We start from the raw sequence: 19,383 nt of genomic DNA, 5'->3' as shown, positions 1-19,383 counted from the left end.
AAGAACAACCCGAATGTCAGAATGCAGAGTAGGAATTGAAAATACTTGGCCACACCAATTATGGAACATTATTTATTTGGACGTTTGCATTTTCTATACATTAACCCATTTAACATAATCTCTACATTAACATGAATATGCTAGCTTTTGAGCATCAATATAAGAAATTGCCCTGGATGTAATCAGACTTTCAGTCTTCTGGCTGGCCGTTTCCCTCAAAATGCTGCCCTATTGTCCATTTGCACATAGAAATTATTATTATTATTATTATTATTTTGCATTTATATCCTGCCCTTCTCCGAAGACTCAGGGCGGCTTACACTATGTTAGCAATAGTCTTCATTCTATTTGTATATTTATATACAAAGTCAATTATCTGTATTTGTTTCTAAGTTCAGACAAAACTGGTCTCTAATTCCTTCTCCCTGGATTTCCTCTGAATACTAAAATTGAATGATTTAATTATTTTCAGAGTTGGAAGTAGGATTTGCTACAAACTGAGAACTTCTAACCCTATAATGATTTGGCCAGCACTCTACCTACTATCCAGCAAGCAATAACTAAAATAAATCCTTGCTCTATTTTTTAAATTTATTTGTATCCTGCCTTTATTATTTTTACAAATAATTTGCTATACCAGCCAAGGAAATCTTTCACATAAATGAAGCAGGTTATATGGCAGACTTTATTAAACATTTTCAGTTAGGACAAGTGGTTGGAACAAGAAGAACTCAAGAGATTTACTAGTCATATTTTCTAAGCTTGAACTATGCATCTATAAGGCTTTGTAATACTGAAGCCTGCTGAGGTTCTATTGCAGAAAGATTCTGTTGCTTCCAACAAAATGGATAACCACACAAATTTATTAAAAAGTACCTGATCACTCAACTCACCAACTGTGATAGTACAATCAACAGAAGCTATGAAAGAGATAACACTGCCATCCATCAGAAACAGATGATTATTGTCACACAGTGTGACAAACAACTAAAGCCCTTCAAAACATTTTAAGTGAATGAAAAGACCCATAGCTGAAGAAGAGAAAATAGAACTCATCTACAAAATACAGTGTACGGGCTGTAGCAGCCATTATTTAGGACAGACAGGCAGAAAACTAGCAGAATTCAACCATGAACATCAAGTAGCTGTCAGGATGAAAGTTGTTTAATTTCACAACACATGGACAGACTCAACCATAGTTTCAACTGGAAAACCGACCACTGTAGACCAAGCTAAACCCCAAAATGATAGGGAATCCCTGGAAGCTTGGCATTCAGACAAATCAGTTATCAACAGACACATAATGGACTGCGGTGTGGCTCAGGCTGTAAGAAGCCTGTTATTAAAACACAGCTGCCTGCAATTACTGCAGGTTCTAGTCCCACCAGGTCCAAGGTTGACTCAGCCTTCCATCCTTTATAAGGTAGGTAAAATGAGGACCCAGATTGTTGGGGGGGCAATAAGTTGACTTTGTAAATATACAAATAGAATGAGACTATTGCCTTACACATTGTAACCCGCCCTGAGTCTTCGGAGAAGGGCGGGATATAAATGTAAACAAACAAACAAACAAACAAACAAACATAGAGAAAAACCACATTTGCAAACCATTCAAAAGAGGCAGTAAAAAGCTAAGAAAGAAAGAAAAATGACCAGAACACATCTTCTCCGGCAACTGATACCCAAATAAGCAGAGATTAACACCAGACAATCAAACAGAAACCAAAACACTAATCAAGGCACTGCCATGGAGAAAGCCACACCCTTACTGACATTGGCAAAGGAAGCTACTATATTATATAAACAGGGAGCAAACCCCATACACACACTAGCACTGATTATGTTTACTTAATCAGGTAATGAAATATCTGCAGGCAAACAACCAAGGACTCCACAGAAAGCCCCTATCCAAATGTAGGGACTAGAGAAAAAGTGTCAGGTAAGAAGAAGCTAAAAAGAACTACAAGAATAATCCAATCTCCATTTGGTTGAATCTGATTCTAGTCAAATCAACCCATTTTTAAAGGTACCTAAACATACAGCATTTTGGTATTTCTGCCTACAGGCGGCAATACAGCTGCATGCCCTTCACCATTCAGTTTGTCCCTCATGCTCCCTCACCCACTTCGTACGTTTCAAGCATATTTTTACATCCTACTTAACTGGTGATACTTTAAACCATGTTGTAAAATGTGGGATGTGAGAGAAAGGTACATTTGATTCTTACAAGGAACTAAAATAATTCATCTTCCTACTGCAGTTTATTCATCCTTTATTTGAATTTATCATCCTTTGTGTAGGAACACTACCAAGATGTAATTATGTAATTTCAGCCAGTATCTCACGTAAAGGTCTTTTTCATAGTATTTTTTTTTATAAAAAAGAACTGCCATGACATTAAGAAGATGGCAGTTTATAAAAAGCAAGTGAACAATAGAGAAGGAAAGGGGTAGACAGAATGAGACAAAAGATTTTATGGCATAAATAAAACATCAGTTTGCATAGAGGGGCACAGAATGCCTTAACATACATAAGTCTTTGATAAAAGTTTTGGGTGATCTGTAACTCTGCTTACATTCATGTTTGCATACATTCAGAAACACACACACACAAACACATCTCTGTCCAAAACCTTGGAGATCATAGTCTTGGATTAGATTCTCAAAATTATAGCCCATGGGCTACAACCGGCACTCCAGAAGCTTCCTTCAAGCCTGCCAGCTCATCCCATGTGTTGCGCTCTGATTCTTTCCAAACAGCGCAGGGAGAGAAAGCAGGGTTGTATTCACCATGTTTGGAAAGGAATATAGGATTCCCTTGATTTTTGTGATAGGGTGTGTGTGTGTGTTGTGAGCCAGTGAAGGATTGCTAAACGAGGAAGGGGAAGCTTCTGCACTTTTAAAATTTGCACCAGCTCTGAGCCGGCTGGAGGGTTGTTTCCTTTGACAGAGAGGGACTCCCTCTTGGATCATTTCTCCCTCCCAATGTAAACAAAGTCCCATCCGAACTGGCTTAGGGCTGGGCATACAGGGAAAAGGATGCCAGCTGGAGGATTGCTTCTTTCGCTTGAGGGGGGAGGAGGGATCTGGACTGGTTGGGTATTGGCCTGATCTTGCATAGCCTCTCTCTATTTTTATGTTTGCTAATATTTGACATTTTTCTTGTATCATTTCTCTGAATAAGCACAGCCTTGTTTCTTGGTAGTTGTCCCATTTCTTTTTTGCTGTTGATATTCTTTTTGCCAAACATCATAGCACATTAAGCAAAATTAATTTTATATATATATATATATATATATATATATATATATATATATATATATATATATATATATATATATATATATATAAAACCTCAGAAAACATATACATATACATACACACACACACACACACACACACACACACACACACACAGACATATATATATGTAGGGGTTTTCTCCCACGTAAAATTGGAAGTGTTTTGGCGACGTTTTGATGAAGTCTCATTCGTCATCTTCAGGCTTCAGCTTTAGATATTGACTTTAAAAAGACCAGAACTATCGCCAAAACTGAACACTTTAACAACAGAATAATCAGAGAAGCCATCGAGATAGAAAAACGCCCACACAGCATGAACAAACGAGATGATACCTCCCACCTACCAGCCATTTGGAAACCCGCCCTTATTGACAAACGAGTCCCTAACACGAGGAATGACACCAGACCCACACTCACGAGGTCCACACAGGATGTCACCACCACACATCCACCCAGAAAGCAGACCCAAACCCACACTGATCATGAAGCACGACCAAGGACCAGAAGCCAGACCGCAGCTGCAACATTAGCCATTTCAAACCCCTCCAATCCATACATGCAGCAGACTGACACCCACTATGAAGATGTAGCACGACCACAAAGCCAAACAACAGCTATGCAGCTCACCAGCTCAAATCCCCCTGCAACTCAGACTAATCTGAGCACAACCAAGCCCCCACCCAAACAGGACACACCCCCAGCCAATCAGAGCACAAAAAAACCTCCATCCAATCAGAGCACAGCCAAGCTCCCACCCAATCAGTTCAAACCCCCACTAGCAGTTAAAAGGAAGAAACAGCTGCGATCACACATTGCTCCCAGAAGCACGAAGCTGAAGCCTGAAGATGACGAATGAGACTTCGTCGAAACGTCGCCAAGACACTTCCAATTTTACACGGGAGAAAACCCGAACAACCAAAGACCTATATATATTAGATATAGATAGATAGATATGAATGAATGGGAAAAAGAAAAAAAAAGAAAATGAATTGACTTCCAGCTCCCTTTGCTGCAGTAAAATAAATAGTAACATCAAACCTCACCTTTTTACTTTTACATAACAGTATAAACCAGCCATTTCTATATCAACAAATCTAACTGGTAAAACCCAAAATCAAAGCTTCATTCCCCGACCCACCTCAAGCACAAAGTCCAGAAGCGGTTTCCAAGTAGAAAACAAAAGCATGTATATTTTTTCTTTTATCAAAGAAGTCAATTTAGTCATCTCTGCTAACTCCTTCAACTTTTGTAGCCATTTGCCCATTGTGGGGATCAAATATATTCATTCAATTAAATTTTATTCATTTATTTATAAAATCGATCCTCCCCGCCCTTTGAATGTTTCCAAAATATCCAGTGTGGCTCTCAGACTGAAAAGTTTGAAGACACCCCTGGATTAAATGGACCAAGAATCTGAAGTGTTTAGCAATAGTAAACGGTTCTCAGCTCTTGAAAGAGGTATCCCTACAGTGTTGGTTGTAAAGGCAGATGACTATGTGGGTGCTGCATTGGCCTAACTTCAGGACCAGGCCATAAATAGCTTTTTTTTTGGGGGGGGGTCTGCTGTAACTTCAAAGTGTTGCTAAGCAATGGGTCATAAATCAAGGAGTACCTGTAAAGGCTTATCAATTGCACATAATTCAGTTTCCAATTCTGTCTTGTGTTGTTCAATTCTAGATTTCTTTTATTTACTTTAAATCTTGCTCTTCAAGATATTGTACGTATGAAAACCATTGGAATTCTTTTTCCATTCCTAACAAGCTCTGGTGCCCTTGGCTGGATTTCTGAACTAGTGACATTTGTACTCAGATCCTTTTTAAATTGATGTTTTATTGATGTATTTATAGATAAGCAATGGGATTTGGGAGGAAGAGATATTGGTCTGTAATCTTATAGGAGGTGAAGAGTTATTGTAGTAATGAAAGTTGTAAGTCACTTAATATATTTTTCTTCTTTATTATAGTCTTTCTATTCCTGGACTTTTTATTCTTTTTTTCCATTCTCTTTTCTTTCCTTAAGTTTAGTTGGCATTAGTTATTATTGTAATTAAGCTTAATAAAAATTAAACTCACATTCCTTTATATATGTTCATTCAATAAATGCATTTACTCTTACTTCCACTTTAGTTTGTGATATTTTTTTAAATGCAGTCCAAAGGTATTTAAACAGTTAAATATATATTTTAAAATGTGTTCACATGGGCATTTCTAAATGAAATTTCTCCCCAAAATTATAAAAATATTAGAATGTGTGTTTTGATTTGAAGATTGAATTGGAATATTCAGGAACCAAATGTAGATGACCAGGTTGAGCCGGAGGATGGGGGTCAAACGCATCATTGATTTGGAGTTGTTACTCCCTCATAAGAGACCATTGATATTTAAGTTGTTGACTCTTTTCTGGTGCCTATTTTCATTGACTGTTATGAATTGGTAGCATGAAATAAACTTTCAAGTGCTTTTGAATTTTATCCTGGCTCTTGATTTCCTATGCCTGACACCAAAAATGCCAGTGAATAACTTAGTTATGATCATTGTATAACTTTGGAGATGCAGATCAAATTAGTTCATGCTGGGGCAACCTGCCTCCCCCCTTGAATTTCTCAAGACTACTTAATTTGAATTTGAAGGGAATGTTGATGCAGATCATTTAACAATGAATCTCAGCAACTTGTGCAGAACAATAAGCTAATATTCTTTTTACAGGCATGCATTTTAAAATAAATTATTTGCATCCATCCATCATCCCTCCATCCATCCATCCATCTCCTTCAACCAGGGGTGAAATCTAAAATTTTTCCCTACCGGTTCTGCGGGTGTGGCTTAATTGGTGGGTGTGGCTTGGTGGTCAGGTGACTGAATGGGCATGGTCAATAATAATAAATAATAAAAATAATAAAGTATACAAAACTTGGGAGGCACCGGTCTACCTTCTTTAAAAATAGAGACCCTGGTCTACCAATTGCCTTTTACTGAGAGGCCCCGGTCTACCTTCTTTAAAAATAGAGACCCCGATCTACCAATTGCCTTTTACTGACAGGCCCCGGTCTATCTTCTTTAAAAATAGAGGTACCAGTCTACTAGCTGCCTACAGCGCTGATCAGCTGTAGTGCGGCCCTTTGAAGTGTCGCGGCAATCATTTAAGGCCGTTTGCAGCTATATCACCACCAAGAGCTTCAGGGACAGAGAAGAGGAACAGCGAGACGTGGGCAGTGGGGGGGGGGCAGGGATTTTTGCTACCGGTTCTCCGAACTACCTGCTCCCATCGCTACCGGATCGCGCGATCTGGTCCGAACCGGGCACATTTCGCCCCTGCCTTCAACCTACTGGTAGCTCTCAACACTACTTACCTCTCCATTTGTGTGAAATGCCCACAGTCTTCAATATGTCCACGAGTCAAATGCGGAATCTAGGGAGAGAAAAAAGTATATATCATGGCCAACTAGGAAAAAGAAAAGGTACATGCCATGGCCAACTGAAACTATTTTGCTATTTTGTGAAACAGGAAAACTCTCTTGGCTAGGCACAAGATATACCAGTCAGGAACCGTGTCATTTCATCTACAATGAGATGACAAATAGAATAGAATAGAATAGAATTTTATTGGCCAAGTGTGATTGGACACACAAGGAATTTGTCTTGGTGCATATGCTCTCAGTGTACATAAAAGAAAAGATACGTTCATCAAGGTACAACATTTACAACACAATTGATGGTCAATATATCAATATAAATCATAAGGATTGCCAGCAACAAGTTATAGTCATACAGTCATAAGTGGAAAGAGATTGGTGATGGGAACTATGAAACGATTAATAGTAGTGCAGATTCAGTAAATAGTCTGACAGTGTTGAGGGAATTATTTGTTTAGCAGAGTGATGGCCTTTGGGAAAAACTGTTCTTGTGTCTAGTTGTTCTGGTGTGCAGTGCTCTATAGCGTCGTTTTGAGGGTAGGAGTTGAAACAGTTTATGTCCAGGATGCGAGGGATCTGCAAATATTTTCACGGCCCTCTTCTTGATTCGTGCAGTATACAGGTCCTCAATGGAAGGCAGGTTGGTAGCAATTATTTTTTCTGCAGTTCTAATTATCCTCTGAAGTCTGTGTTTTTCTTGTTGGGTTGCAGAACCGAACCAGACAGTTATAGAGGTGCAAATGACAGACTCAATAATTCCTCTGTAGAATTGGATCAGCAGCTCCTTGGGCAGTTTGAGCTTACTGAGTTGGCGCAGAAAGAACATTCTTTGTTGTCCTTTTTTAATGATGTTTTTGATGTTAGCTGTCCATTTGAGATCTTGCGATATGATAGAACCCAGAAATTTGAAGGTTTCTACTGTTGATACTGTGTTGTCAAGTATTGTGAGAGGTGGAAGTATGGAAGGGTTTCTCCTAAAGTCTACCACCATTTCTACGGTTTTGAGTGTGTTCAGTTCCAGATTGTTTTGGTTGCACCACAAGGCTAGTCGTTCGACCTCTTGTCTATATGCGGATTTGTCATTGTCTCAAATGAGACCAATCACTGTTGTGTCATCTGCGAACTTCAGTAGCTTAACAGATGGATCATTGGAGATGCAGTCATTGGTATACAGAGAGAAGAGAAGTGGGGAGAGCACACAGCCTTGGGGGGCCCCTGTGCTAATTGTACAGGTATTTGATGTGATTGATAACCCTAATTCATTGGTATTCTTCAGCTTTTTCCCTGTCTCAAGAAACCTAAACCTGTAGTGTAATAACTAAGGAGTCACTATTTAGTTGGGGATTCTTAAACACAAGAACGAAATTAAAATACAGTTGGGATGACTTTTACGAGAAGACAAACCAGGAGGTAAAAGGCACTCTCATATCATCACCCTGTCTTCCACACTGCAAATTTTCAAAAGCAGTGAATGATTTTCAAGTCTCTCAAAAGAGAGGAAAAAAGAAAGAAAATTCATGGTTTGACTTTGAACTGCTGCAGCCCCTCCAGTAACAAGAATTCCTTCAACTCCGTTCCATGAAATGAAATAGAATAATTCGGTGTAGACAGACATTGTCCTGCCCTGTGATCTATTGTATTTGTTAAATTATGGAAAGGGCAACACATCTGTTACTCACCCAGTTCTCCATGTGCTTGCTCATTTCTGGACTGAGGACTCTGTCCTTTCCAGCAGTGACCATCAGGGCAGGAACTGTGATCTGTGGATTTAGAGATGAATGGCTATTTAGAATAGAATAGAATAACAGAGCTGGATGGGGCCTTGGAGGTCTTCTAGTCCAACCCCCTGCTTAGGCAGGAAACCCTACACCACTTGAGACAAATGCTTAGCCAACATCTTCTTAAAAATTTCCAGTGTTACAGCATTCAAAATTTCTGGAGGCATATGCAGTGGCGATCAGCAAACTGTGACACATATGAACACTTCAGCTACATATTAACAGCTATATATTAATATATTGACAAAAATTATGAGCTTTCTCAGAGATGGGCAGAGCAGAAGAAGCTGAAGTACAAGGCAGCTGTCAAATTTGAAGAAATTGTTCTTGGGAGACCAAAGTCACTGTAAAGTTGCTCATAAAAATCTAGAAATGAAGATTTACAGTTGCAGTGCAAATTCCTCCCAAGTAGCTATGTTTGCAGGTGAGGTGTCAGCCCTTCAAGGTAGACCAGATGAAGAAATTAAAGTTTAGGCTAATCCTACTTGTACTGTACAGCTGTAGTAATGGAATATTGCAAGCCTAAATGCACTTCCCGCTTCCTTCCCTTATACTCACGAGAATGATCCTTTCTGAGACACTTTCTCCATTTAAATTTTTGCCTCAGAGTTAGCTTCCTTTTATCTGACTCTTGGTCTTAATATTGGCTCTTGCTTTGCCCTTCAAGGCTATTCCCTCTTCCCTCAACAACAGTCTAGGAATCAGGTGGCATTTTAAAACACTAAAATGGTATTGAAGCATAAACTTCATTGGACTTGCATCCCATTTTATCAGATACAGGATTAATATACTGCAGCTGATCAGGAGGGCCATAGACATTTTTTAAAAGCTTGATGTGGAAAATCTGGAAAAACAAAACAACAGTAGAAGGCTATAGAGCAGGGATGTAAAACTTGATTTCATTGAGGGCCACATCAGGGTTGTGTTTGATCTCGGGGGGGCTGGGATGGGCATGGCCAGCTTGACGTCACTTGTGTTGGGGGCACCTGTGGTGGCCGGAGCCCTCCAGCTAAAATGGATTCCCGAGCTCCATTTTTGCTGGCAGAGGGACCACGGGCCAGTCCTTAGCTGTTTCCTGATCAGCCCTCGGGCCAGATCTAACCACCCCATGGGCTGGATCTGGCCCACAGGCCTTGAGTTTGACACCCCTGCTATAGAGCCTTTGAAAATTTCAAAAGTGGTCTGGATCTCACATGAGCACTACACCTCTCAGCTATTTTCTTCAAAATACCCCCATCTCTTTTCCGGCTGAGGTGTGTCTAAAAAGCAAACCCCGCTTTAATGGGTCAGCAAAATTACGTGTTACCATACCTAGTGGCATGTCTGAAAATATGCCTACAATTTCCAATAAAAGGTAAAAGCAAGATGGAGTGCTAGAGATCATTCTGTAGACTCAGAGAGCCCCCTCCCTAATTTCTCTTCACAGGAATGAACATTTTATGACTCATCCAACCTCAATGTAGCACCATTTTGTGACTAAGCAAGCCATGGCAATCATTTCCCCATCATGCTGTCAGCATTTTGACTGCGCCCACTAATTCAGAATGATTTCCTATCCCTGCAGGAATCCAATACTGTAACTCTTACTTGAATGAAGGATGTTTTCACCAGAAGGCACGGGCACAAAGCAAGCTCTACTCATCCCCATGACAGCTTCTTGTCATTCCAAACAATAGCTTAATCTTGTAGCTTGACAAAGAGGGATGCTGATGAGATGATTAAGGCTTTGGTAGGTAGAGAACTTACATTGTTTTTATAACTTAATACAGCATCCACGCAACCCTGGCTATTAAGCTGTGCAATTGGTAAAGGCAGCTTTCATTCAATTTTACTGTTTTATTTTTTCTTTCCATTTTATATTTTTTTTCATTTGCTCTTTCAAACAAGGCTGGATTCAAAGAGAAAATATGATTCAGAGTGTAGATAGAGTCCAAATAATAGCATCTGATTAAACTGAATGTGGGACTTTCCAGGAAAAGACATGAGCTTTTAATTTTGATTGATGCACAGTCTAAAGTGAAATTGTTAAAACAGTCTATAACAGCTTTGAAATGTTTTATGGGAAATAGATACTTGCTTTTAATTATTGAACATCAGAAAAATGGTAATAGTACAGACAATTCAGCTCAGGGTTGGATGAAGAAAAGGACTGTTGGGATTTGAGTCGCGGTGGTGCAGTGGTTAGAATGCAGTACTGCAGACGGCTTCTGCTGACTGCCAGCTGACTGCAATTTGGCAGTTTGAATCTCACCAGGATCAAGGCTGACTCAGCCTTCCATCCTGAGGTGGGTAAAATGAGGACCCAGATTGTTGAAGTCAATATGCTGACTCTGTAAACCGCTTAGAGAGGGCTGTAAAATCACTGTGAAGCAGTATATAAGTCTAAATGCTATTGCTATTGCTACTGAATCTTTCAGTTCACATAACCAAGTTTGACATTCAAGAGTTTGGGAAAGAAACGTGTAAAGAACCCATCAAAATTACTTCAAGATTCTTAGACTCTTTCAACAGGCAGGCAAGGAGACTAAATCGAAAGTTATTAAATATTGGTACATGAAATTACAAGTCTAAGGGCTACTCTATACCACAGTGGAAAGGAATGCACTGCCCACAGCATTCATTGAAAGAAAGAAAAAAACTTTGATTGGAATGAACAAATATTTCCCCCATATAAATCAGAGAAATATGTATTAATGTGTACACATTTGTGTGAATAGCTACGGGCAGTATTTGTGTGTGAAAACAACAAAAACAAAACAACAGTGTGGGATGGCCAGATCAATTTTTCATTTTAACCTTGCTCATTTCTGGCAGGAGCTGTTAACTTATGAACCTTCAGGGAAGGTCAATGTATCTCTTGAACTGAGCCAGATTTTCAGGTATGTCTTTGTAACTTTCTTAGCAATAATATGGAACTGATGTGTCATTACCACCTTCTGATTTTTGTTTCTCCTTCCCAGCCTATAATATTGCCCTGGGATTTCCTGGTGTTCCCTCATCCATGTATTAACCATATCTGACTCTACTCAACATCAGTCAATGTTGGCCATGATTAACTCTTTCAGGAAGAGATGATGGGATCTATTTCAGAGTTAGGAGGTTTTTGCAGGAAGTTTCTGAGCTCTGTGCAATGCAAAACCCCCCAAAAGGACCATTATGGGAATTTCCTTCCTGAAAGCCCAAGGCTGCATTGTATCCCTTCAACCCTCACCTTTCTGCCCTGGGCAGTAGCACCCCAAGACCAGTTTCTTTCCATGTTTCGGTACCAGTTCAGTGGACCCCTGAAAGAGGCAGAAAAAGAAAAAAAAAGCAGGACTTAGCATACATTTTTCAGGGCCACCACCAAGCTTCAAACATCTACACCAAATACGGAGTCCTCCCAATACAAACATGTATAAGGTAAAGGTAAAGGTTCACCTCGCACCTATGTGCTAGTCATTCCCGACTCTAGGGGGCGGTGCTCATCTCTGTTTCAAAGCCAAAGAGCCAATGCTGTCCGAAGACATCCCCTTGGTCATGTGGCCGGCATGACTCAACACCAAAGGGGCACGGAACACTGTTACCTTCCCACCAAAGGTGATCCTTATTTTTCTACTTGCATTTTTTATGTCTTTTCAAACTGCTAGGTTGGCAGAAACTGGGACACGTAACGGGAGCTCACCCCGTTATGTGGCACTAGGGATTTGAACTGCTGAACTTCTGACCTTTTGATCGACAAGCTCAGTGTCTTAGCCACTGAGCCACTGCATCACTTACAAGCATGTATAGCTAAGGCAATTTTCCATCACCTCACTCATGGTCAGTAACACTGGAGGGACACATTTGTAGTTTTATTTCTTTCTCTTTCTCGGCTGACACTGGGAGCAAAGAAAACTTTTCTGACAGCTGCTGCCTGTCATTTCTTAGCTCTCCTCTCATCCCCCAACAGAACGCAAAATTCTGCATTGCATTAAAAACGCCTGGTTGGGTCGGCTTCCTGCTTCAAGAAAGTGATGGGCAGAAAAGAGAAAAAAAAGTCAGGAGCAAAAATAAAGAGGAAGGAGACCTGAAGGTACATTTAAACAAGATGGCATTTGCACATACAATGAGTTTTAGTTATCCCTTGTGTGGATTAAAACCAGCTGCCATTGAATTTAAATGACATTAGTTGAAAATAATTTTATGAGAACTTTTGAGTTCCTGTTCTTTTATATCTCTACCATTTCTCTCTCTTCTCCACAGCTCAACAGTTGTAAATCAGAGGTCCCTCTTTTGAGAATGATGGTTTACCAATCCCTATGGTTTCTTCTCAGCGAATATCTAACAGAACGCTGCCTCTTCAGGGAACACTATCTTACATAAATTTGCCCATATATATTCTAGTGGACACCAAAATTCATTGTCTCCAGCGATGAAACTGGCACATCATTGCTTCAGTGTTAATAATATGGATATTGAACACACCAATAAAATTGAAATAAACACACCCAAAGCTGCATTACCTGAATCCAGATTTTTGATATTGTTGTACATAGTACTGGAGGATTGGCTCTGGAAGAAGAGAACTTGGAGGTGGGTCTTCAGGAAGTCCCACCAACAGCCCCCCTGCATCACAGAAAAGATTGAAATGAGAAGTATTGCAGTATTGCTGCCTCAGATGTCAATTATGAAACCTTAAAGCTGAGCGAGGAACCTCTTTTAGAATAAATCCCTTTACTTCAGGGGTGCTATTCAGCAAGTTCTGACAGGTTCTGGAGAACCAGCAGTGGAAATTTTGAGTAGTTTGGAGAACTGGCAAATCTCTGGCTGGCCCCAGAGTGAGGTGGGAATGAAGATTTTGCAATATCCTTCCCCCAGGAGTGGGGAAGGAATGGGGATTCTACAGTATCCTTCTCCTGGAGTGGGAGTGGAATGGGGATTTTGCAGTATTCTTCCCCTGGAGTGGGGTGGGAATGGAGATTTTGCAGTATCTTTCCCCTGGAGTGGGATGGGAATGGAAATTTTGCAGTATCCTTCCCCTGCCACGCCCACCAAGCCACGCCCAAAGGTAGTAAAAAAAATTGAATTCCACCACTGCTTCACTTGTTTAAACTTCATGCTTAGTATTTTTTTTTTTGTTTACATTTATACCCCGCCCTTCTCCGAAGACTCAGGGCGGCTTACAGTGTATAAGGCAATAGTCTCATTCTATTTGTATATTTTTACAAAGTCAACTTATTGCCCCCCCAACAATCTGGGTCCTCATTTTTCTCTTCCTGAATTATTTTAAGACTATCTGGCACTGATACAGAGGCACAAAAACCTTCCAGGCAGTGCTGTCCAATGTGCTTGGCTCCTTAGAACAGGTAAAAGGCTTCCCTGCAAAAGGTAGAAGCCAAAATGCAAATGCCCTGCAGTGGATCAGACTATCTTGCTACCTATTTCAATGCGTGAAACCCTTCAATGCAGAGTATAAAACTGGATTGTTTGACTTTCTGAGCCAGCATCAGCAAAGTAACACTATTTAAATAAGAAGGCACAATTGTGCTCCCCCAAAGATTTGATTGCAGCACTTAGAACCTGTACAGAAGTCACTGCCAACTACGATTTTCAATATGGTAAGAGAATAATTTTAAAAATAAAGGGTATAATATGCTCTCAGGTCAAATTCTTGTGTCCATGGGTTTTTTTTGGCAAGAATATGGGATGTGGTACATCTTCTCGGAAGTTTTTCAAATTCCCGGTCTAGTCTATAGTTCTGGATTTCTAGAATTTTCCCATCCCACTTTTTAAAAATGAGCCTCTGTGGCTCAGACTGGTAAGACAGTCTGTTATTAACAGCAGCTGCTTGCAATTACTGCAGGTTCAAGCCCCACCAGGCCCAAGGTTGACTCAGCCTTCCATCCTTTATAAGGTAGGTAAAATGAGGACCCAAATTGTTGGGGGCAATACGTTGACCTTGTATATAATATACAAATGGATGAAGACTATTGCTTGACATAGTGTAAGCCACCCTGAGTCTTCGGAGAAGGGCAGGATATAAATGCAAGTAAAAAAAATTATTAGCATTTAACCTCCATTGATGAGGGGTTGCAATGTCTTACCTCGCTTCCTAACTCCAGCTGTACTAAGAGAAGGTCCTCCCATTTCATCCTGTAAGGAAAACGTTTTGAATGAAATGTGGCAAAAGTGAGAAAGCTTAGGGCAGATCAGAGAAGGCTGATAACTTAGCCACGAAGAAACATTGAGTCAGTTTTTATTTCAGTGGTTAAACTGATTTTAATCCGGGAAATCCTTAATTTTGCATTCGGTGTAACATTGTGCCAGTTAAATCAAATCGGTGTAATTTATACATTAGCAGCCAAGTAGCAGCACCCTTTATGTCAAATTCTCCTGAGCTCACTACTACAGTATTATCTTCCTCCTTCTGTCCTGGCCAATTTTGACAGAGGCACAATTGAGAGCGTTTTAATAAACTGCATCACTGTTTGGTTTGGTGTCAGCAGTGCCTCAGGTAGAAAATCCATACAGAGAGTGGTAAGGACAGCCGAGAAGATTATAGGAAGCTCACTTCCTGATATTCAGGATACTGCTTAGAAGCGCTATGTGCTTAAAGCTCAAAGCATTGTTAGAGACCCCACACACCCACTTTATGGTCTGTTTCTGTTGCTCCCCTCTGGGAGCAGGTTTCAAAGTATTTCTAGCAGGACCTCCAGATTCTAAGGGTTCTAAGGGGTTCTAAGAGGTGTGCATAAGAGCACAAATGTGCCTACTGTTCCTGTCCTATTGTTTCCTTTCATTATATCCAATCAATATGGTTATTACATACTTATATATATGCTTATATATTATATAGTTATTTTCATGCTTATGCTTATATATACTGTTGTGTCAAAATAAATAAATAAATAAAAAATAAATTCTGTAATAGCTTTGTACCCTATGCCATCCATGTGGTAAACCTGCAAGATTCATTTTTCTTGCCATGTACATTTATACATCCAAACTAGATTGTATTGTTTTTCTGTGTCATATAATATATGTGGGTATATGCATAATATTTGTTTGTTTGTTTATTTGTTTATTTATTATATTTATTTGTTTGTTTGTTTATTTAGTCATCTTTTTGTAGTCTACATAGGAGGTGGAGACCCTTAGAGAGCTCTATGCAACAAAATTTCATTTTAATGTATCCCGATCAGTGTACATTCAAAGTGACAATAAAGTTATTCTGTCATCTTTGGAGATAAAAAGACATGATGCCATCTCACATATGCTAAGCCTAGAAATCTGTTTTCAGTTCCCCAACTGCGCAAATTCTGGTTTTGTTTAAAAACCGAATCTTGGTTTACCATTTTATTTTGAAGATTAATTTAAAGAATAAAACATTTTGACTGTTGCTTTTGTTTCGAAATGGAGAAACCAATATCTTCAATGTTCTCTTAATCAGAAATACATCAAGCATTCTAGGATGCTCCTCCTTATTTCTATGCTGGACAACTGAAAAATATGTATTTCTGGCTATACTTGTGCTAATCTAAGCTAAAGAGTTAATTAGTCCAAAAACATCATTTCCAATGTACTTCTTTACAGACTTTTAACATCCAATACCTCTGAGATCCCTTCTTTTCCCTTTGGGACAAAACCATTCATGCAAGAGGACTGACCTCCTTCCTGCTAGATCGGATCACAATCTTCAGAGTTCGGATTATATCTTTCTCCAGTTCAGCCTCTGCGACTCCCTGCAGGAGGAAAAAATAAATAGGTTATTTGAATCGCTCATTGGGGGCATGCAAGGAGTTGAATAGGTCCCCCCCCTCTCCCCCGGCATCCAGCATCCACTATCTAAGACAGTATTTCTCAATATTGGTGACTTTAAAACATGCGGATTTCAGCTCTTAGAATTCTCCAGCCAGATATGCTAGTGGAGAATTCTGGGAGTTGAGGTCCATATAGTAGTGGCCAAAATTGTGGAAACCTTTTGGGAAAAGTATATTTTCTAAAACTAGCTAACACCACTTTTTTTTGGAGTAGTACCATAAAATTATATATCAATGGAAAGATAATTTAATCAAGAATATAATGCAATAACTTTTATAAAAAATTTCCTATTAGAATAGCGGTTACAGCATAAAGAAGAAAAGTGAAACATAAAAAAATGAGATATACAAAAATTATCACCATAGAAAAAACGAGATAGACAAAAATTATCATGTCAATTAATACTTAGTTGGGTAACCTTTAGCATGAATTATGGCCTTACAACGTCTTCCCATGGAGTGAACCAAGTCTTTTAGTTCTGCCGCTGTTTAAATGTGAAACCAAGATTGAATGATTGCTTCTATTAACTGGGTTTTATTGCTGGATCACTTCTGACTAACGAGTTTCTTTAGTCGGCTCCATAGAGTTTGAATTGGGTTAAGGTCTGGGCTATTCCCAGGCCATTCCAGCAATGGAATATGATTATCTTGAAACGCCAAAAAAAGTGATGTTATTAGCCATCAAACCCTCAAAAATACACTTTTCTCAAAAGTTTTCCATAATTTTGGCCACTACTATACATCTTAAAAGTTGTCAAGGTTGAGAAACACAGATTTACGAAGATCCCATCGCTCCTTATCTTCTCCTGTCTCCCATCAACTTGACCCCATCCCTGAAAACTTGTCCCATTAACTGAAATACCATCGGTGGAGTCATAAAAAAAAAATGTTACTCTTCAGGCATTCCCTTTTTCAGGACATACAGTTCCATTCCTCTTTCATCTCCCCAATGAGGAATCTTAGCCTGTGAGCATGCTCAGTTGTCACTAAAGTCTTTTGAGAAGATTTTGCATCAAAAGTGTGTTTTTAAAAATTCAAAATACTCCTTTCTGGTGTGTTTCCACAAACCTTAAGTCTGGCGGCACAGTTGGTTATATAAGCGCTTACATTCAGAAAACTTTGTCTGCTGTTAGTTACAATCTACTATGTGCTATGAGAGGATCTAAATGGCTTTTTTATTTATTATCTCTATGGGCCAAATAGAGTTTTCATAATTTGGCAGTATATAAACTCTGGGCAATAAAGAAATAAACCTATAAAACAAATAGGCAAAATAAGGGGAAGGCATCTATTAAGACCTCAGAAAGAAGAGAAACACCGTATCACAGCCTAAGACAGCGACGGCTAACCTTTCCCAGACTGAGTAACCAAGGTCTGCCTGTGCCTGTGTGAATGCGCATGTGCGTGCCTGAACCCCCCAAATGCAATATGTCCATGGCCCCCCACGCATGCACCCCGCCTCCCATGCATGGGTGCACAGCCCTTCCACATGCCCCGCCCCTGCACATGCACAGAAGACCAGCTGGCCAGTGGGAGGCATTTGCGGTGGAGCTGAACTGGGTCGACAGTTCACATGCCACCTCTGGCACATGTGCCATAGGTTACGGCATCACAGGCCTAAGACAAAGGCCCAACAAGGAAAAAAGAACATGGGGAGAAGAGCAGGGGGGATTGTTATCACACCAAAATACATATAAGGAGGAATATACCAGGATTCCCAATTTAGGGAATAGTTCTGATAACAGGATATAAAAATATCCTGTTGATTGTCTGCAAATGTTTTGGCCTTCAAGTTCAATAAATCTCAATCACAGCAAGGCCTTTGGATCAAAAGGGTTGAAATCTAACATACCAGATAGGGATAGGGATGATTTAGGGCTTTTGCAAGAAGGAGTTCAAGCCCTGCATTCAGATTAAATTGGTTCCAGCCCAACTTCTCCATTTATTTTCGTGGTATCTCCAATAACCTCCCCTCCTTTTAATTGTTCTCAAAGTCCCAGTAGTTAAATTGGAATCAAATTTTAAAGCAAATCAAGTCACATGCACTCATAGGTTAGAGGTAGTCCTCGACTTACGGCCACAATTGAGCCGAAAATTTCTGTTGTTAAGCAAGACATTTGTTAAGTGAGTTTTGTCTCATTTTATGACCTTTCTTGACACAGTTGTTAATTGAATCATTGCAGTTGTTAGCAAATCTGAATTCTCCATTGACTTTGCTTGTCAGAAGGTTACAAACGGTGACCCCAGGATGCTGTAACCGTCATAAATATGAATAGAATAACAGAGCTGGAAAGGACCTTGGAGGTCTTCTAGTCCATCCCCCTGCCCAGGCAGGAAACCCTATACCACTTCAGACAAACGGTTATCCAACATCTTCTTAAAAACTTTCAATGTTGGAGCATTTACAACTTCTGCAGGCAAGTTGTTCCACTGATTAATTGTACTAACTGTCAGGAAATTTGTCCTTAGTTCTAAGTTGCTTCTCTCCTTGATTAGTTTCCACCCATTGCTTCTTGTTCTACCCTCAGGTGCTTTGGAGAATAGCAGCCCCTGAGATACTGGAACACTGCTATCGTGTCTCCCCTAGTCTTTTTTTCCATTAAACTAGACAATCCAGTTCCTGCAACCGTTTTTCATATGTTTTAGCCTCTGGTCTCCTAATCATCTTTGTTGCTCTTCTCTGCACCCTTTCTAGAGTCTCCACATCTTTTTTACATCGTGGCGACCAAAACTGAATGCAGTATTACAAGTGTGACCTTACCAAGGCATTACAAAGTGGTATTAACACTTCAAGTGATCTTGATTCTATCCCTCTGTTTATGCAGCCCAGAACTGTGTTGGCTTTTTTGGCAGCTGCTGCACACTGCTGGCTCATATTTAAATGGTTGTCCACTAGGACTCCAAGATCCCTCTCACAGTTACTACTATTGAGCAAGGTACCACATATCCAGTACCTGTGCATTTTGTTTTGAGTTGGCTGCCAAGCGTCTGAATCTTGATCACATGGCCATAGGGATACTGCAATGGTCATAAATGTGAAAAACAGTCATAAGTCCCTTTTTTCAATGCCACTGTAACTTTGGAGAGTCATTAAATGAACTGTTGTAAATCAAG

General features: G+C 39.8%; 1 protein-coding gene across 1 annotated transcript in view; it reads right to left on the bottom strand.

Annotated features, from left to right (window-relative positions):
* The window catches only part of EPHX2 (epoxide hydrolase 2), an 82,472-nt gene that overhangs the window by 3,380 nt on the left and 59,709 nt on the right, over positions 1-19,383 (bottom strand). Inside the window, exons 13-18 of the mRNA XM_058164764.1 lie at positions 16,117-16,191; positions 14,554-14,602; positions 12,973-13,075; positions 11,703-11,772; positions 8,393-8,473; positions 6,651-6,709 (exon numbers count right to left, since the gene is read on the bottom strand). Of these exons, the coding sequence (XP_058020747.1) occupies positions 6,651-6,709; positions 8,393-8,473; positions 11,703-11,772; positions 12,973-13,075; positions 14,554-14,602; positions 16,117-16,191 (437 nt within the window). The remainder of the gene's footprint in view (positions 1-6,650; positions 6,710-8,392; positions 8,474-11,702; positions 11,773-12,972; positions 13,076-14,553; positions 14,603-16,116; positions 16,192-19,383) is intronic.

This window comes from Ahaetulla prasina, chromosome 1, assembly GCF_028640845.1.
Source record: "Ahaetulla prasina isolate Xishuangbanna chromosome 1, ASM2864084v1, whole genome shotgun sequence".
NCBI classification, from domain to species: domain Eukaryota; kingdom Metazoa; phylum Chordata; class Lepidosauria; order Squamata; family Colubridae; genus Ahaetulla; species Ahaetulla prasina.
Note: the sequence above shows the minus strand (reverse complement) of the source record. Positions and strands in the feature narration are given on the sequence as shown.